Source organism: Olea europaea, unplaced genomic scaffold (genome assembly GCF_002742605.1).
Source record: "Olea europaea var. sylvestris unplaced genomic scaffold, O_europaea_v1 scaffold447, whole genome shotgun sequence".
Lineage (NCBI taxonomy): Eukaryota > Viridiplantae > Streptophyta > Magnoliopsida > Lamiales > Oleaceae > Olea > Olea europaea.
In genome coordinates, this window is record NW_019262776.1 from 168,184 (window position 1) to 185,327 (window position 17,144).

A 17,144-nucleotide genomic window follows, 5' to 3' on the forward strand; every position below is an offset into this window, starting at 1 on the left:
CCCCCCCACCTCCTCCCCCCCCCCCCCCCCAAAATTTCTCCAAAATGTAATAAAACTATTTTTAAAATTTTTAAATCAAACGAGCTTTCTAATTTTTTTGTTTTGAGAAATCGTTTTTTCAAAATGACAAATCAAACACATTTTCTGCAATCTTAAAATAATCCCTCAAAATAGAAAATCGAAAATAAAAACGCAAAATATTATATCATGCGAATGTGTGATTGAAAATGAATATGAAAAATAAAGAGTTTTATTTATTTATTTATTCTAAGAGAGTCAAATGATAACTAACTATTATTCACTTCTCATCAATCATTTAAATTTGTTTAAAAAACTACTATTTATTTTTATTTTTATTATTATTATTTTCAAAGAATGCTTGAGAGGTCCAAAGGTAAACAGATTTCTCAGTTGAATCATGTCGTGAGTGAAATAAAATATAAACAGATAGAACAGCGCATGTTTTATTTTGACTAATCCAACTCATTTGTCAAGTCATGACCATTGTTTTAGTTATTAAATATTAGGGAATAAATTAAAAATGATTATACTTCAAATCAAAGGTGACCCATAATGCATTATGCTATCGTGTGTTTACAAATTTGGTTAACAAAATAAGTGTTGACAAAATTCAGACAATTAATTTTTAATAATTTAAAAATCTATTTTTAAAATGATTGGTGTAAATATTATTTTGTCAATCAATTTTATAAACCAACTTTGTATATATAGCATAACTCGACCCATAATAGGGTCAAATATTTCAATGATTTGATCTTGCGTATATAGTTTCAATTGTCATTAAATTTTAATATTTTTTTGAGTTGTTATTAAAAATTTTCAAATATATTTCAATTGTCATCGAACTTTAAAATTTCTTCAAGTTGTCATCGAACCTATCAAAATGTTTGAAAGTTAACAAACTAGTCGTCATGCTAAATTGAATGACAAATACGATAACATTCTCATAAGTTCATTAAGTTTTTTTACTTTTAGATAGCGAGTAGCATGATGCCATATGTGATAACAATTTAGTAAGTTTAGTTACAACTCAAAGAACTTTTAAAATTCAGCAACAACTTGAAAAACATTTGGAAAAAGTCTGATGATGACTCGAAAAATTTTTAAAGTTCAATGCCAATTGAAAAAAAAAAAAAAATTGAAAAAATTTAGTGACAATTGAGATATATAAATCCACCAAAATAAATATGGTAAATTCCTTCAAGTGGAAAAGTGATCTCCTTAATGTTTTAACAGTGCATGGACCACATCCAACCTGATCAAAATTGTTTATATATACGTAAAGGGAGGTCTACAAAGAGGAGAATCGCATCCTAAATATCCGATCAAAGTGTGTATAAATTGTGACCGTATCCGAATTTACCTAGATGGCGAATTAGGGGGAAGATCGTTACTCCTCAGAATTAGTCAGTGAAGTTTGAACACCTGAGTTATAAAAAAAAAATTGTCTATATATACATTAAATTATGAAGCAAATTTACCCTTTCACTTAGATATCAAATGCGTATTGCCAAAAACGTTAGAACAATGCTATAAGTACAAATTTTTTTGACAGAAAAATTTTACAGATAATATTTGGCGTGACATCATTGGAAGATTAAAAAAATTGAAAAAAAAGTTCAATCATGCTTTGTCACATCAATGTCAATATAAGTTCTATTATAATTTTCCATTATCACAAGGCGAGGTTTACCTGGTGCGCACCTTTGGGTAGCGGCTGCGGATTCCCTTGTTAACAAAAAAAAAAAATCTATTATAAGTTTCACTTTATTGAAAATGTTAACGTCTAAATGCGTGTTTTTTTCTGGAACAATGTAAAAGGTTGGAAAGATGAGTGTCACAAATAGAAGATTGGGGACATGACTGTCACACTCATAAAAATTTAGGAATTGACGCAAATACATGGATAACCGCAAGCACAAGCACATGGAAAAAGGTCAGAAAATTACATTTTACGGCCCTGCCTTTGTCGTTTCTTGCTTGCACACGAAGACAAGATTCCATCATGAGAGGTACCAAGCCACGTCATAGCCCAGATATATAGGGCGGTGGCTACGAGATGTAAAAGCTCATAACGAGACCTACAATAGGAGAAGGAAGGAAGGAACGGAGAGAAATAGTGGCATCTCTAGGTTTCTTCTGCTTAGCTTATGCTCTTTTATCCCGAAGGTATATCTCTATGTATTTGTTTGTATTGCTTGGGGAATGGGGATAGATGTTTTGATTTTGGCTGGTCTGGATATTTAGTGATCCTTCAGGTACATATTTGTTTGAATTGTTGGTGTAGATATTTGATTGATGTGGGTATTGTGTTCATATAAAAGGATCAAGCATTGTGTTTGGTTTTTGAAATTTCGGGTGGGTTTGTTTTTGCATCATAATTTCTGCATTTTTAATTGTTTTGGCCTTTTTGAATTTAGATTTTGATTAGGAATTCATGGTTTATGTAATACTGGCCGTTTCTCCCTTAATCCCGACTAATTTTAAGTTTCAGAATGAATTTTTTCTTCTTTTTGATTTTGAAATTTTAATTAGGGTTAACGGTTCATATTTAGAATTTTTATTGTGTTAGAATTTGCATTTTTTTGGAGTATTTATGATTCTAGGCTACCTGGTTGAGTTTTTGGTTAATTTGACTATAAATTTTTGTGTGTGTGTGTGTAATGGAGGGAGGAATTTTGTAGGTATTATGTTACTGAATATGTAGGGAAATGATCTTTTGGAGATGCCTTAAGCTGAGAGTTGTATTGATCAACATAGTTTAGAATGGAATCTTCTGCTGTGAAAATCAGAAAATGAATACCCATGAATGTATAACTTATTGCGTGTTTTACCTTTGAAATATGAATGATCACATTTTCACATTTTATCTACTAATATAATACATTTGGTGCCTACTCTTGTTATGTGGATTTTTTTTTTTGATGTATTATTGAAATGGTTGTTGAGTTCTCGGGATAGAGAAATAAGGTTAATTTGCCTTCAACAGTTAAATGAGTCAATAAAGCAATTCAATTTTTATGGTATTTTACTTGTTGCATGACAGGGTTTATGTTCTTTTTCTGGTTTCTGAAATTGGTTTAGTTTGTGAGGTTATCATCATGTCAGACTGCATATATGTTGAGTTTCTTTATTGAAATATAGAGTTTGATGTGAGCAGGGGCCCGGGGGGGGGGGGGGGGAGCTTCCCTGGTCTCAAGTCCAATTTTTTTCCAATAGTTAAATTTTTTACATGATAGCCCTGCCCAGATTTTTAGGTGCCCTCCTCTGGATATGAGTTCTGTTTTTTCTCTTAAAGTATTGTTTACGTATTAAAATAATTAATTTGTGCTGTCAGGTTGTGTCAGATAACCATTAGAAGGGATTGATATTATTTACGTCATGGAGCCAGTGTGTCTCTGGTTGGATTGCTACCATCAGCAGATATTTTCGTTACAGAAAGTTCTTAATTGGCGGTTTATCATCCTTGGAGATTTTCCTCTTGTTTCCTTTGTCAATTGCACTTAATGAACAGCTTTCCTTAAATAATAAGTACAGGAGGTCAAAACATTCTTCCTAAGAAGGATGTTGGATCTTTTGTGAATGTGTAGACTTGTGCTGCATGCCTTGGTTTATTTTAAATGATGGTTATGATGTAAAATGCAACTGCTGTTAGTCTTCTCTTGCAATTTTTTTGTTGCTAGTGCATTGCTGGTACAACATCCATTTGAGATCCTTTGAAAATGATTTTGTGAGGTAATTTCTTTAGTTGCTATTTCTCACCACCAACTATCTTTGCATGTTTTTGAGATGATGCTCTTGTATCTGTTAATTCACTTTTTCCTTTTTCGACCACAGGGCTGAATTCGGCAAGTAGACAAAGGAAAATTGTTTGTTGGAAATTAGTAGCTGTTTGACAGCACTGTATTTGTGCAGAGTTGTTGTTTATATCGTTATTTGACTTTTCTCCACAATGATGGTTTGTCACAAGTGGTAAGGTTCAGTCATCTGAAGATTTGCATCAGATTCCTAGTATTTCTGCATTTGATTTGTTACTGAGTCTGGAAGCTGTACAGTTTCTTGAGCTAAGAGTTATACCACTTTGAGAAAATTGTGTTCTGTCAGTTTGGACAAGTGTCAAGATGCTCTGTGGTTCCCATCTTCCCTTGCCATTTCTGCCTTGCCATTGTTGGATGTTTGATTTCCTACAGTTGACGGATAAAGCTGTGAAGCCCATCATTCATAATCATACTGGTTTTGCATGGATGTGCAGTACAGCAGATAATTAATGTGGACTTTGCTGAATCAGCCAGGCCCTTTTGTAGTTTTCTTTCACAAGCCGTTAAATATAAAAATTTTAGTATCTCTTTTTCATGTATACTCGCTTCCGAACAAATAAAGTATCACAAGAAGTTGAAATCACAAAAATGGAGAGGTTTGTTGGCTTATAACTGCTTCTCAAGGTTCAAGTTAGCTTCCCATCGTCCTCCCAAGTTGATTATTATGATGGCTAATGCAGGTATAAGATTATTAAGGAAGTTGGTAATGGTACATTTGGAAATGTCTGGCGAGCTATAAATAAGCAATCTGGTGAAGTGGTATGTTTTCTTTGGTTTTGTTTCAGATGGCTGTGGATTTTTATTGAATTTTTTCTCGACCCTGAAGATAAAAATATTGTGCAGGAAAAGTTTTTCCCATCTGAATTTGCCATTTCAAACTAATAATCTGAGTTTGCAGGTTGCAATAAAAAAAATGAAAAAGAAATATTATTCATGGGAAGAATGTATAAATTTGAGAGAAGTAAAGGTGACGCAGCTTGCTTACCTGTTGACTGGTTTGGCCTTCTATTAATGAACAGCTAACAAAATATTGTCGTTCTTCGCAGTCACTCCGGAAAATGAAGAATCCAAATATAGTGAAGCTCAAGGAAGTTATTAGAGAAAATGACATCTTGTACTTTGTCTTTGAGCACATGGTACAAATTGCTTTCCTATATGTAGATATCTATCGCTTTTTTACATGTTAATCACATATAAACATATATGTTGCATCATAATTTCAGGAGTGCAATCTCTACCAGCTTATGAAGGACAGAAGCAAACTTTTTTCCGAAGCTGAAGTCAAAAATTGGTGTTTCCAAGTGTTTCAAGGTTTAGCATACATGCATCGACATGGGTACTTTCATCGTGACCTCAAGCCAGGTGATTATTGACAATGCCTCTGACTCTTTTTTTGGATGGTGCTTTTTGGGGGTTGGGAGGGGGGGGGGGGCTCCTTCCTGTAGCCATTTTATGAGTTTTACCAGCTTGCTATATCTGTGAAGTGAGTAGTAAATGCTTGAGGCTTTTTGAGTCGAAAGTCTCCACACTATAATAAAATATGTAAAAAATATAAAGATTCTGAACATGTTGTGATAAACCATAAACCATCTTTAGGGGGGGGGAATGAAACAAAGACGTAGAGACAAGGAAAAAAGAAAAAGAAAGGAAAAAGTGGGTTGGTCTCTAACGTCTCTTTTCAACGGTCGTGTGATGAAATTGGCGACTCACTTGAGAATAGGGGTTTATTTCACTTATTGTTGGAGATTAGGGGACACTTGCTTCTTGCTTCTCCAATACTTTTTTCCTAGTTTTTTGGGTTTGGTTGTATGGTATACTAGCTTCAAATCTCTTCACAGGATTAAAAGAAGGCAACCTAAAAGCTGAGACAATAATTTCAAAACTCAGGAAAGGCAACAAAAATGAGCGTGCACCTTGGTTGCGCTACGTCCTTAAGGTGTACATCTCATAAGTTGAGGCGTAATCCTTGCAAGGTGTTCGAAGAAAGTCTTACATGAGGAGCACCTCAAAACGTATGGCCCGGGAACTTTATAAAACTATAAGTAGGTGAACATGTTGAATAGGTGATAATTAAGACTTGGGGCAGTATATTGCACGTGTTAAATTGTTCACGGTTTAGTATTATCCAGAGATCGTTTTATTGACTTCCTGCTTTTATTTTATTTGTGAAGTTTGATTATTTGCTTTGAGCATTTTGATCATTTCATATCATCCATGACATGTACATTTTTGGTTTATGATTGTACAGAGAACTTGCTGGTTTCTAAGGATGTTATAAAAATCGCTGATTTTGGTCTTGCTCGTGAGATCAATTCTCAACCTCCATTCACTGAATATGTCTCAACACGCTGGTGGGTGGTTATCTCCTGGGGTAGCTAGTAGTTACTTCTGATGTGATACGTGTTTTTTATATGGATTTGCTATATTATTACTTGCAGGTACAGGGCCCCTGAAGTTCTTCTTCAGTCACAAATGTATGGTCCTGCAGTTGGTGAGTAGATAATGAAAACAGAATTGTGTCTTTGAGAAGTTTTTTCATGTTTTTTCTTGACTATAATCTATTTGTTTTTGCAACACCAGACATGTGGGCAATGGGTGCAATAATGGCTGAATTGTTTACTCTACGTCCTTTATTTCCAGGCTCCAGGTATACTCATCCTCTTTAAGTAAGATCATCCTCGTTGCTTTTTTTTTTGAAATGACATTGGTTGAAGGGTGATTTTTTTTTTTTCCTGACAAGATAAAGTATCAGATTTTTCACATTAGTCAATTTGCACCTTATATGGTCACGAACAACTTTCAGTTTGTGTGGCTTGGTTTTAGTGTGGTTTGCCTTCATCCCTATTGAGCTAAAGAAAAATGTGGACTGTAGAGTATAATTTGTATGACATTTCCAACTATATACTATCATCAATGATTTCTTCTTAGCTTTTATTCCCAATTTTTTCTCTTATACATATTTTGAGGAGGTTTTTTCAGCTTCTTTTTAATTTATATACATTTTTTAATGTTGTTGAGTATATCTTATGAGCATTTTTTTTTCTTTTACTGTAGTGAAGCAGATGAGATTTATAAGATATGCTGTGTAATAGGAAGCCCAACGAAGAGTGAATGGCCTGAGGGACTTGAACTTGCTAATGCCATCAACTACCAGTTTCCACAAGTGAGCTACTTCTTTTTATGGAGAAAATGATGAAATATTTATTAATAACATTTTTTAGGTGATTTTCACTTTGCTACCTCCTCTCTTATATAAGGCTGGACATGGTCCGGTTCGGTTTTACTCAAATTTTAGAGTAATTAGTAAATGGAACAATCAAATTTAATTATGGAACCTTTCCGATTCTGTTTTGTTCGATTCGGCTCCATTCGGTTCTCGGGCTACGTGCAATAATTAAATTTTTTAACATTTACAAAAACGCTACATTGATCTAACTAATAACATGTTTAATTTAGTTTTTACAAAATAACTTAGTCTAATCTCTCGATTTCCTTTGTGTATCTTTTTGTTGAGCTCTTCATAGATATGATTATTAAAACCATAGGAAGAGAAAGATTGTCGAGCTTACAATAATGAAGAGAGGCACAGCGAGCTTCCAATTTGATTTCTTCAGAACGGCTGAAACGATATTACGATAGAATAAGAGATTTGGGTAAAATTTAGGTCAATTTAATTAAGTTGGGTTTGAGCTAAAAATTAAAAATAGGAAAATTATATTTTCTGTTTGGTCTAAATTAATTAGTTAGCAAATTATTTAGGAAAAAGTAAAATAATTTGGTTTATTTAAGATAAAAAATTAGGGAGAGTCGGTTCTTCGTTTCTTAGTTTATAACCGAGAAGAATCGCTTGGTTCGATTCGTGGCTTGGTTCGATTCGGGAGTTCTATTTAGCCTTACTCGCTTCAAAAATATAAAATCAAAGAAAGTGAAAAATAGTAGTTTAACAAGGTGACTCTTGGAGCGTATTACTATATAACTATTCTAGTGAGATGAAGAGATATGTTTATTGAGGTTGAAAGAATTTATTTTGCTTCTCTTCCGAATAATATATTTTGCTCTTGCTAATGATATAAATGGCCTCTAGCGTTAATGTTTTGAACTTCTATATGATTTTTGGTTGAGCTTTAGACATCTAAATTTGATATTTGGAGTATATAACTATATATCTATTCTAGTGAGATGAAGGGAAATGTTTATTGAGGATGAAAGAAATCCCCCCCCCCCCCCCCCCCCCCCCCCCCCCATCTTTTTCTTTAAATGGCCTCTAGCGTTAATATTTTGAACTTCTATAAGCTTGTTGGTTTCACTTTAGCCATTTAAATTTGACGTCTTGCCTTGTTCGAAGGTTGGAAGAATATACTTATGATGGGGAATGAAGTTAAGCATAAAAAACATCTTATTAGATTAGGAATTAAATATGGTTTAATTTAGATTTCTAGTTTGTCTAGAATTAGGGTTTTTTGTTCACGTAAACTGCATATGTACATACTGTAACAAGTAATAAAATGAACTTTTAAGCGTTGTCCCACAAAGACTATTTGCCTACTATCAATTTCTATCCTAAACCTAGCTTCAAATTAAATTAGCCCCTGTTTGGACTCAAATGATTTATCTCTCTTCTTTTTTTAACTATACATTTTTCAATAAAATAATATTACACATAAACAAAAAAAAAATTCTCTCTTTTTTATCCACACATTCTTAAAAAAATTTACTATTCCAAAATACATTTTCCCCAAAACCTCATTAAAATGGAGTCCAAACGAGAGCTTAATGTGGTAACCAAAGAATGAATCAAGAATTTATAATAAAACTATAGCTACACTAAATCTATCAAATTTAATCAATGCGTGAAGACTTTTGAAAGAATTTATGGGATTATGTAGTTTGGAATTTTGATTTCACTTAGGTCAATTAACATTCACCTAATTCAATATTATTCAGTCCCTTGTCACGTGTTTTTAACAATCAAATTAACCTGTTTTAGTTAATGATTTCTCTTGAGTAAAACTAGGAAGGTATTTGGTGGAGATTAAAATTAGATTTTTAGTCGACTGTGATCGAAGTTTTTGAAATCTGTGATTGAAAAGTTATGGGACGCATGAAAAATGTTGTTAATATTGATTGTTTGATTTTGACTTAAATTAAAATCAGATTTTAATCCAAATCAGACAGGCTCTAGTCCTATCTCATACCCAAATTAACTATTTGCTATATCTTTATGTAAATTCATATGCATATAAAAGCATAATGCACAAGAATTTAGTAAAGAGTGCATAACCTATAAGAGTACCTCTTGATTTCTTATTGAAATTGATTTCACTTATTGCATTAGTTAGACAAATATATATACTCTTGATCTCAATATTGTCCCTAAATTCATCAATTGGTGATCAACAATTAACATATAATCAGATTTGCATGGAGCCTTTTGTATTAATTATAAACATTAAAACTTAAACTACATCGTTCAATCTAAAAATAAATTATCTAGCCGTTCATAATTGCAGAATTAAACAAATAAAGGATAACAAATCGCTAGGTTCAACTATGACGAACTAAGAAAAGAACTTGAAGCTATTGTTGATCTTCACTACACGAATCGCAATAATGGATCATTAACCTCTTCCTTGATAATTGTAGATCTTTCGAGAAATTGAATGTCCTCAAATCCTAAATAAGTCTACAAATATTGTTATGTGTGAATCTATGTAATTTGCCTCAAGAATAAGTCCTCCTTTGAAAAAATTGAAAAAATTGTATTTATAGACATCTCATTGGGTCTAAAATTGAGCCTTAAGTGAAAAAAAAATAAAAAATCAAAAGTTGATTAAAAGTAGGGAAGAAGAATTTTTTCAAGGTGTTCCACCATTCGCATGGTTCTTCAGGTTTGGTTAATGTAATTCCAATTTTGCTTCCTTGAGACGCAAATAATTGGAACGTTGCGATTGCAACGTTAAACATCTTTCATTCATTTGCAATTTGGTTCCTCAATTCCATTATTTGCTCACCTAAAGTCCTATATTGCATTTTAGATTATGGCTGGACAAAAATCTCGAACCAACCAAACTAGACCTGAATCGAACTAAGTCGAACCGAACTGTTTTTCTTAAGTTAAATACCGAACGGGTATTTCAATTGAACGAATTTGGTTCGGATCTCGATTCTAAATTAAGAACCGAAGAATCGAATAAGAATCAAATTGGCCTAATGTTTTTAACTAATTTTTTTTAAACAAGCCAAATTTTTTTATTTTTTAAAATAAATTTGCTAACTAGTTAATTTAGCTCAAAACCAAAAATATGATTTTTCTATTTCTAATTTTCAATCCAAGCCAAATTTAATCAAATTGACCTAAATTTTATCCAAATCTGTTATTCTACCATAGTGTCGTTTCTATCGTCCTAGAGAAATTGAATTAAAACTCGACAACACCTCTCCTAATTATTGTACGTTCGTTATCTTCCTCTTTTTGTGATTTAACAATTAAATTTATGAAAAAACTCACCAAAAAAAGATGTAAAAGACACATAAAATTGGACTATATTATTTTGTAAGAGTTAAGAATGAATATGTCATTAGTTGAATTAATGTAGGTTTGTAAATATAAAAAAATTATATTATAGTACGGAACCTGAGAACCGAACCGAACCAAGTCAAATGGAATTGAACCTGAACAGTTCCATAATTAAATTTGGATCCGATGGTTTCACTTACTATATACTCGAAAATTTCGGATAGAACCAAACCGAATCAAACCGAATTGGACCATGCCCAAACTCTATTTTAGACCTTTGAACCTCCAAACTTGATACTTTGGTCCTCGAATTTTAGAATTTCCAAATTCAATCATTTTTCATAAAATCTTGTTCCCTTTTAGCCGTTCTTGTCCAATACTGGGGTTTCTAAAAAATAATCGATAAACGCACAAAATTAAGTATCTAAACAATAAAAGTACTTCCAAACGCCCACCGGTGGCCCAAATAAGTGTAAAATCACAATTATCTGTTTTATTTTATACCTATAGTTGTTTTCCTACTTAAATTATGTCGGTTTAAACTCTATGTAAAGAGGATCTATGTATAGTAATAGTTAGATTGTGATTATGGAATAAACTACAATTTCCTCTCTACGTTGCTTCTCTCTCCTCCTCCTCGTTCCACTTCCATGAACGTCAACTTCTCTTTGGAAATTTTTTTGTAACACATTTTACTGATGTATAATTGGGCCTCAAGTATGAACTTTTATAGTTTGTTCAACGTTGTCGATTGAATTTTTAGATATTTAAACTGATAACTCATCTACTTGTCTACATGTTATTGATATGGCAGGTTGCTAGCGTACCTCTTTCTTCGGTAATACCATGTGTTATCGAGGATGCAGTTAATCTTATTGGAGTAAGTGATGCTTGCTGGTTACAGTTCTTGCTCCCCCCCTTTTCACATACATGAATGCATACACATTATGACTTTCGTATGCCCTGATTTAAAGCTCCAAATCTGGAGGCTTCTTTGATTATATTAAGTTCTCTCTTTTGAGTTTCAATGCTCTCCTATCGTCTAATGCAGTCGCTTTGTTCGTGGGATCCTTGCAAGAGGCCAACAGCCTTGGAGGCCCTTCAACATCCCTTCTTCCAGGTAGCAACTTTTTCCCATAACAAGGTCGCTTTCTTGAGCATGGAATTTTCTTAGATGTGAATAATAGTTTCTTTTTTTGATGCAGAGTTGCTTCCATCTTCCACCAGCATTACACTGTAAAACTGCTGTTGCTAGAACACCTCCGTCTGGTTTGTCCTAGACACATATTTTAAATTTTTAATCTTCTCTTTGATTTGAGTATTTAGGTAACAGATCATTGACCTTTTTGCAGATGGCATGAGGGGAGCTTTGGAACAAAAATGTGGTAGAAGATATGCAGGGGCTTTATCAAACCCAAGACCCTTGAACAACTGCTCTGTTAAATCACACACATCTTTGAATGCAGGTGCGATATTATGATATGATATTTGTTATCTTTGGTGATTAATATTTGTTCTGTGATTGTTATTTTTAAAAGGTTGTAAATAACACGCACACCCTCCTCCCTCCTCCTCTGTGTGTGACTGCGTTTGTCTGAATATGTAGCCACTGTTGCTGGACCTCATAGCTATTATTGTAGTGAACAAACATGCACAAGGGCTCGAGTCGAACTGTCTTTTTAATCATATTTTCTTTTACAGGTGTACAGAGGAAGCTGGACATGAATAAGCAGGTTAGTCAGATTGACATTTTATACCTGAATGTAATGTGCTTCCAGGCACAGGGTATTTTGTTTTTAACTATATTGTAGTATCTTTTTTCTTATTACTTTCTTAATTTTTTTTCTTGTTCTCTTTGTCCTATTAATGTGGCTCAGGATGTGAGAAAGAATGACAAGACCTTGAAGAGCAATGTGAAGCCACAGCCGAGACATTGGTCGCCTGCAATGAATGGACCAGGTAGTATGATGTACCAATTAATTAATATTCCTTTTCTTCAATTGCTTTTTTCAATTTGGCTATTTGAAGGAATGCAGTTTAGTTTTCTTTTGATTTCACTATTGTAGTTTTTATCTCTAATTCACTTTTCCGAGTTTAGTCTTTTGTATAGGTAAATTAGTAGCGTCGACTATTGTGATAAATTACATATTCGGGTATCTCAATTGGTTGAGATGATAAGTAATCTTTGATGCAGTTTGATGATTTTCTCTATTAGTCCTTGAAAGTAGTCAAGAACATTTGTGACTCATAAGATTTAATTATTTCACTTCACTTAGGGTTTGTATAACTTTCTGTTGAATGCATGCACATATCTATGTTGACCAGATGTCCTAGAAGGGTGTTATTAAATGTTTTAAATTAGTACAGTTGTGTAGAACATTTTCTCGTTCTCATGTTGGATTAGCATTTCCTGTTAATTGGTTTGAACTCTCTTATCTTGTTTAATAAATGATTACCATTTTTGGTTCAGCAGCCAGCTTCTTGGGAAAGACACGCGGAGTTTCTGATGTGTCCAATAAGTTAGCAAACATGAAAGTAAGCTCCGGTAGACCACCTGTAAAGCAGTTGGTGCCTCTTCCTACGAAGGCTGGAGGAGGGCATACGCAATCTGATTTGTCCTTTGGACGACACAAAGAAATTCTTCCTGAAAGAGGTTATGGTAGAAAAGTAGCAGGATGAGGAATCAGTCAGCTGAGAAATTATAGATGGTTGAGTATGTTTGTGCTTCTTGTTGCAGATAAATTTTCCTGGAAGAGCTAATAAAGAGATAGTGGCAGAGTGAAGGAAACACTCGGTTGACATTTTACAGATGATCAAATGTTGTCTATGTTCGTTTTGTGCAGATGACCTTAGTTGAGCTTAGCTGCCCAAGTAAATTCTTTCCCATATAGCATCAGTTCTTTCTTGTTGGGTATGATTGGTTTTTCTGATAAAAAATTACTGCAATACTGGTTCGAAATATGGGCTTGTTTTAGATGTTTGTTTTTATTCACGTGGGCTCAGATTGTGTTATTTGGAGTGAACCTCTTGGCTCACTTGAGATATGTACGCCTTACAACATCCGTGGTCTACAAACTCTATTATGAGCATGATTTGAGAATAAGATCCAGTTTAAAAGCTGAGGGTCTTTTAGTTATAGATTCTCTTGTTCTACTGACTGGCTAATGGCTTTGGGCTTGTTTTTACGTCACATCATTTATCCTTTGGAATGATCCCAATTTTCTTGGCTTAAGTGGTGGAGTTTTGATGTTCACTGTTGTTTATGTCCAATCTCTTTGCGTTTCTTTTTCTAGCAGTTATTTATACTTTCGCAGTTTAGGGGTCTTTTATTTTGAGCATTTGTTTTGTTTTTGGGTGCTCCGAGGTCAAATGTATGTATTACTTTAGCATTCATGTTGTACCATGAATATGGCAATGAGTTACAAAAAGGGTATGTACGTTTGATATCCAAAGGAATGATCCAAATGCAGGATGAGATATGTGCTCAAATTTGTTTTGACTACTTGCATTAATGGCCAAATGTGCAATTGAGTTTGGTTTCATTTTGAGTTTGGTTTCATTTTGTAAGCCTAGTTCTCATCGATATGCACTGGTAACTCTTTTTAGGTGCTCTCATAGGATGTAGTTTAAGGATTTGAAACTTGTGGTCTCTGTTCGTCTAGTAAAGTGCTTGAGCCCATTTTATCGATTATGACTGGGGGTGTCAACAAGTCGAGTTGAGTCGAAACTCGAGACTTGAGCTCGATTTGAGTAAAATTAAGTTGGACTTTTTAGGTCCAGTAGAGTAGAGCTTTTGGCTTGACCCAAGCTTTCGGCTTTGGCCTTATTGAGCCAGGCTGAGTCGAGCCAGTTTGTTATTCTTTTTTTCATTTTATTTTTTTTTTTGGTCCACATAGGCAGCACAGCTGCTTTTAAAAGGCAACAGGTTGCTCCCTAAATTAAGGCAACTATGCGCAGTCTAATTGCTGCCTTAAATTAGGCAGTTGGACACTGCTGATTCCTTTTTATTCCTCAAGTTGGTCCGATGAGCCACACGGGCTGGCTTGAGCTCAGCCCGGCACCCCAAGATAGGGCTCAGCCTAAGACTCAAGCCAGGCCGATTCGAGCTTTTTTCAAGTCGAGCCACGAGGTGCTTGAGTCGACGAGCCAATATACCATCCCTAATCATGACAAAGGCGAATTTACAAAAGTTAATTCTTATGAAACCTTTTTTGGTAGTCCTATGTAGGAACATTCTTATTTGTGAATTACCAGTTGCTTGCTGATTTCTTGAATTAAGTGAAAGTAGGAAAATTGAAATCTAGGGTCAAAATTTCAGAAAATGATCTTGGTGGTTGACTGGTAGTGAAATAGTCACTATTCATGAGCAAATTAATGAAATGCAGTATGTTATAAGATGAAAAGAGTTATCTAACCAAAATAAAACTTGATGAGTGTAATTCACATTTATTTATTTATAACATAAACTACTTATGTGTGTAATTCACATTTTATGATTGCTTTGGGTATGGATCATAGAATGAATAGAAAACAATTGTTAAAGTTTATATAGTTGATTTTAAATTTATTGAGAATAAAGTTTAATTTATTGTTATTCTTATGTGTGTAATTTACAATTTCATGAATTAAATAGTCAACACATTTTAATTAAGTGCGTAATTCATAATCTTATATAAGTTAAGAACATTTGATATTCGTGCAAAATTTATAAATAAGTTGTACATAGAATTAACGAATAAGGCATTTTTATGTATAGAATAGTTTTCGACATTGTGAGATGCATTAAAGAGTTTGCAAGGGTCGATGAATCATACGAGGAAGGCTCTTAAGTAGTGGCTGACGAAGTGGGCCAAGTCGAGGCTGCAACAGGTTATCTGGCAGTCGACCATGTTGGAATCAGAACACATGCTTTGCCAGCTGATGTTTAAATCCTTATTTTTTTTTTTTTTTTTTTTTTTTTTTTTTTTTACACCAACTTCAATTATTTATCTAACTTTTCGAATTGTTGTGACTCCAATGTAAAGCAACTCTTGGGAAGAAATGTTTTACAATCTACAAATAAGATTGATGATTTCTTGTTTGATATTTATGAAATTCTTACATTGCTCTTCTTCCATCTTTCGCTATTTAAAAATTTTGCTTTCTTCAAAACCTTAATGTGTCCGGAATATTGCAGAACATGATTGTGAAGGTTCTCATATACATTCTTATGCATTTTTGATATTTGGTTCGTTGTCATTAGTACAAAAATGACAAATGCCAACAAATACTTCATTTGAAGGCTTATTTGGATCAGAGCTATTACATGTACAGCACAATGTATAGTATTGTGGACAACCCTCTCAAATAATCGCGGACCCCACCTTTATGAGATGGGCTGTAAAAATTTACAGCATATAAATACTGTACAAACAGCATTTCTGTATTTGGATATCTTGTGCATTCATTTGTGAATGATAAATATATTTTCATAGAGAGCATTATCACATGCGTTAGAGTTGTCATCAGAAATAATTTTGCAGTCTAGCAGGCTAAGATATTAATCGAGGATCTAGGCAAACTCCCCCCCCCCCCCCTCCTTTTTCTTAAAATTTAAAAATATAAATATAATAAAAAAGCTTACTTTAGTTGCAATAAAGTTGCTATGATTCAGTGGTAAAAGATTAAGATTAGTTTTCACGATGCCTAAGTTGATTTCTTAGCAATTTACACTATTAGTTAATTAGTCCCTAAACTTTAGATCTTTCAATATAATCATCTCCAACCTTTAAAATAAGATTTTTAGTCCCCAACCTTCATAAACAAACTTGATTCCGTTTTCTTAACGGAGTTCATGAATAAAATAAGTAATTCTTTTATTTTCTTCAAAAGCCTCCAATCCCCAGCTACTGACTGTCATAGCTCATCCCAAGCCAAACTGAGTTTTGCTACACATACACTAAGATTGACACTCCGGTGTACAAATACAATTTTTAAAGCCAAAAATCCTAACACTGTCATTAATTCGTGATATTAACCTTAACTTGACTTTGACTCACAAACTTGATATCATGGGTTTGTGAATATTTTCTTGAAATAAATAAAAACTAGGTTCCGATAATTATTCAAGTCTTTGGAGTTGGTTGATTCAAACTCGATATTAAGACAATATAACATTTAATTTTGTGATATGGTCAAAAGTGTTCTACTTGCAGGATTCACTTGACAAGAAGAAGCTTGTTAGAAGATATATTGTACTTCTTGAAGATCAATCTATTAACGACTATGAAAAAGTTAAGAAACAAAAATCTTATGCTGAAATTCGCCTTAAATTGGATCTTATTTCTCTACATGTCCTGCATAATGATCCCGGGAGAGATGTACGAAGAGACTCTATGACAATGGAGGGGAAAAAGTAGTCAACTTTGCCTCAAATTTTAAATGAACTTTCCTTTCGAATTTGAGAGTTTTCCACGTAAGGAATCAGCGTAGAACACACTTAGTTTATGTTGGGTTTTGATACCCAATCAATTCGAGCAACGATTTAAAACAGTTGTCGGATTATTTTTTATCAACACCAAAGTGACGACTTGACTTGGAAACAATTAATACACCGTTGGAGGACCTAAATTTGAGTTGGGTTGGTAGCTTGGTTAATGTATGAATTTGGTTATTATTAGCCCATTAACTTGGCCTATTATGAGTAGGTGTGGCCTAAAACTAAACCTAATGTCTATATACACATAGCCGTGTGTCTTTTCTCAGTGTGGTGTGTATTGTTGCAAGAAAGAGATGCAGCCGTGGGTGGA

The 17,144-nt window shown here is 33.7% G+C and overlaps 1 protein-coding gene across 3 annotated transcripts; it reads left to right on the forward strand.

Annotated features, from left to right (window-relative positions):
• Positions 1-1,970: 1,970 nt before the first annotated feature.
• LOC111388025 (cyclin-dependent kinase F-4-like) lies at positions 1,971-13,513 on the forward strand. Of its 3 annotated transcripts, XM_023012684.1 has the most exons (19): positions 1,972-2,190; positions 3,359-3,756; positions 3,859-3,993; positions 4,126-4,435; positions 4,520-4,598; positions 4,738-4,806; positions 4,886-4,975; positions 5,063-5,201; positions 6,088-6,190; positions 6,278-6,330; positions 6,420-6,486; positions 6,894-7,002; positions 11,171-11,236; positions 11,408-11,476; positions 11,562-11,625; positions 11,709-11,822; positions 12,058-12,089; positions 12,234-12,315; positions 12,827-13,513. In XM_023012684.1, exons 4-19 carry the CDS (start codon positions 4,374-4,376, stop codon positions 13,033-13,035), a joined length of 1,407 nt encoding a protein of 468 aa, XP_022868452.1. In that variant the 5' UTR covers positions 1,972-2,190; positions 3,359-3,756; positions 3,859-3,993; positions 4,126-4,373; the 3' UTR covers positions 13,036-13,513. The 3 variants fall into 3 exon arrangements, with proteins under 3 accessions (XP_022868453.1, XP_022868452.1, XP_022868451.1); XM_023012685.1 differs by having other exon boundaries at positions 1,971-2,190; positions 3,859-4,435; positions 12,830-13,513; XM_023012683.1 differs by having other exon boundaries at positions 3,859-4,435.
• The last annotated feature ends 3,631 nt before the right edge of the window (positions 13,514-17,144 follow it).

Coding starts and splice junctions, on each gene's coding strand:
- LOC111388025 (XM_023012683.1), top strand. CDS start 4,374: ATGTATACTCGCTTCCGAACAAATAAAGTATCACAAGAAGTTGAAATC. Junction 6,191..6,277: donor GAATATGTCTCAACACGCTG/GTGGGTGGTTAT, acceptor TATTACTTGCAG/GTACAGGGCCCCTGAAGTTC. Junction 11,823..12,057: donor ACACACATCTTTGAATGCAG/GTGCGATATTAT, acceptor TTTCTTTTACAG/GTGTACAGAGGAAGCTGGAC.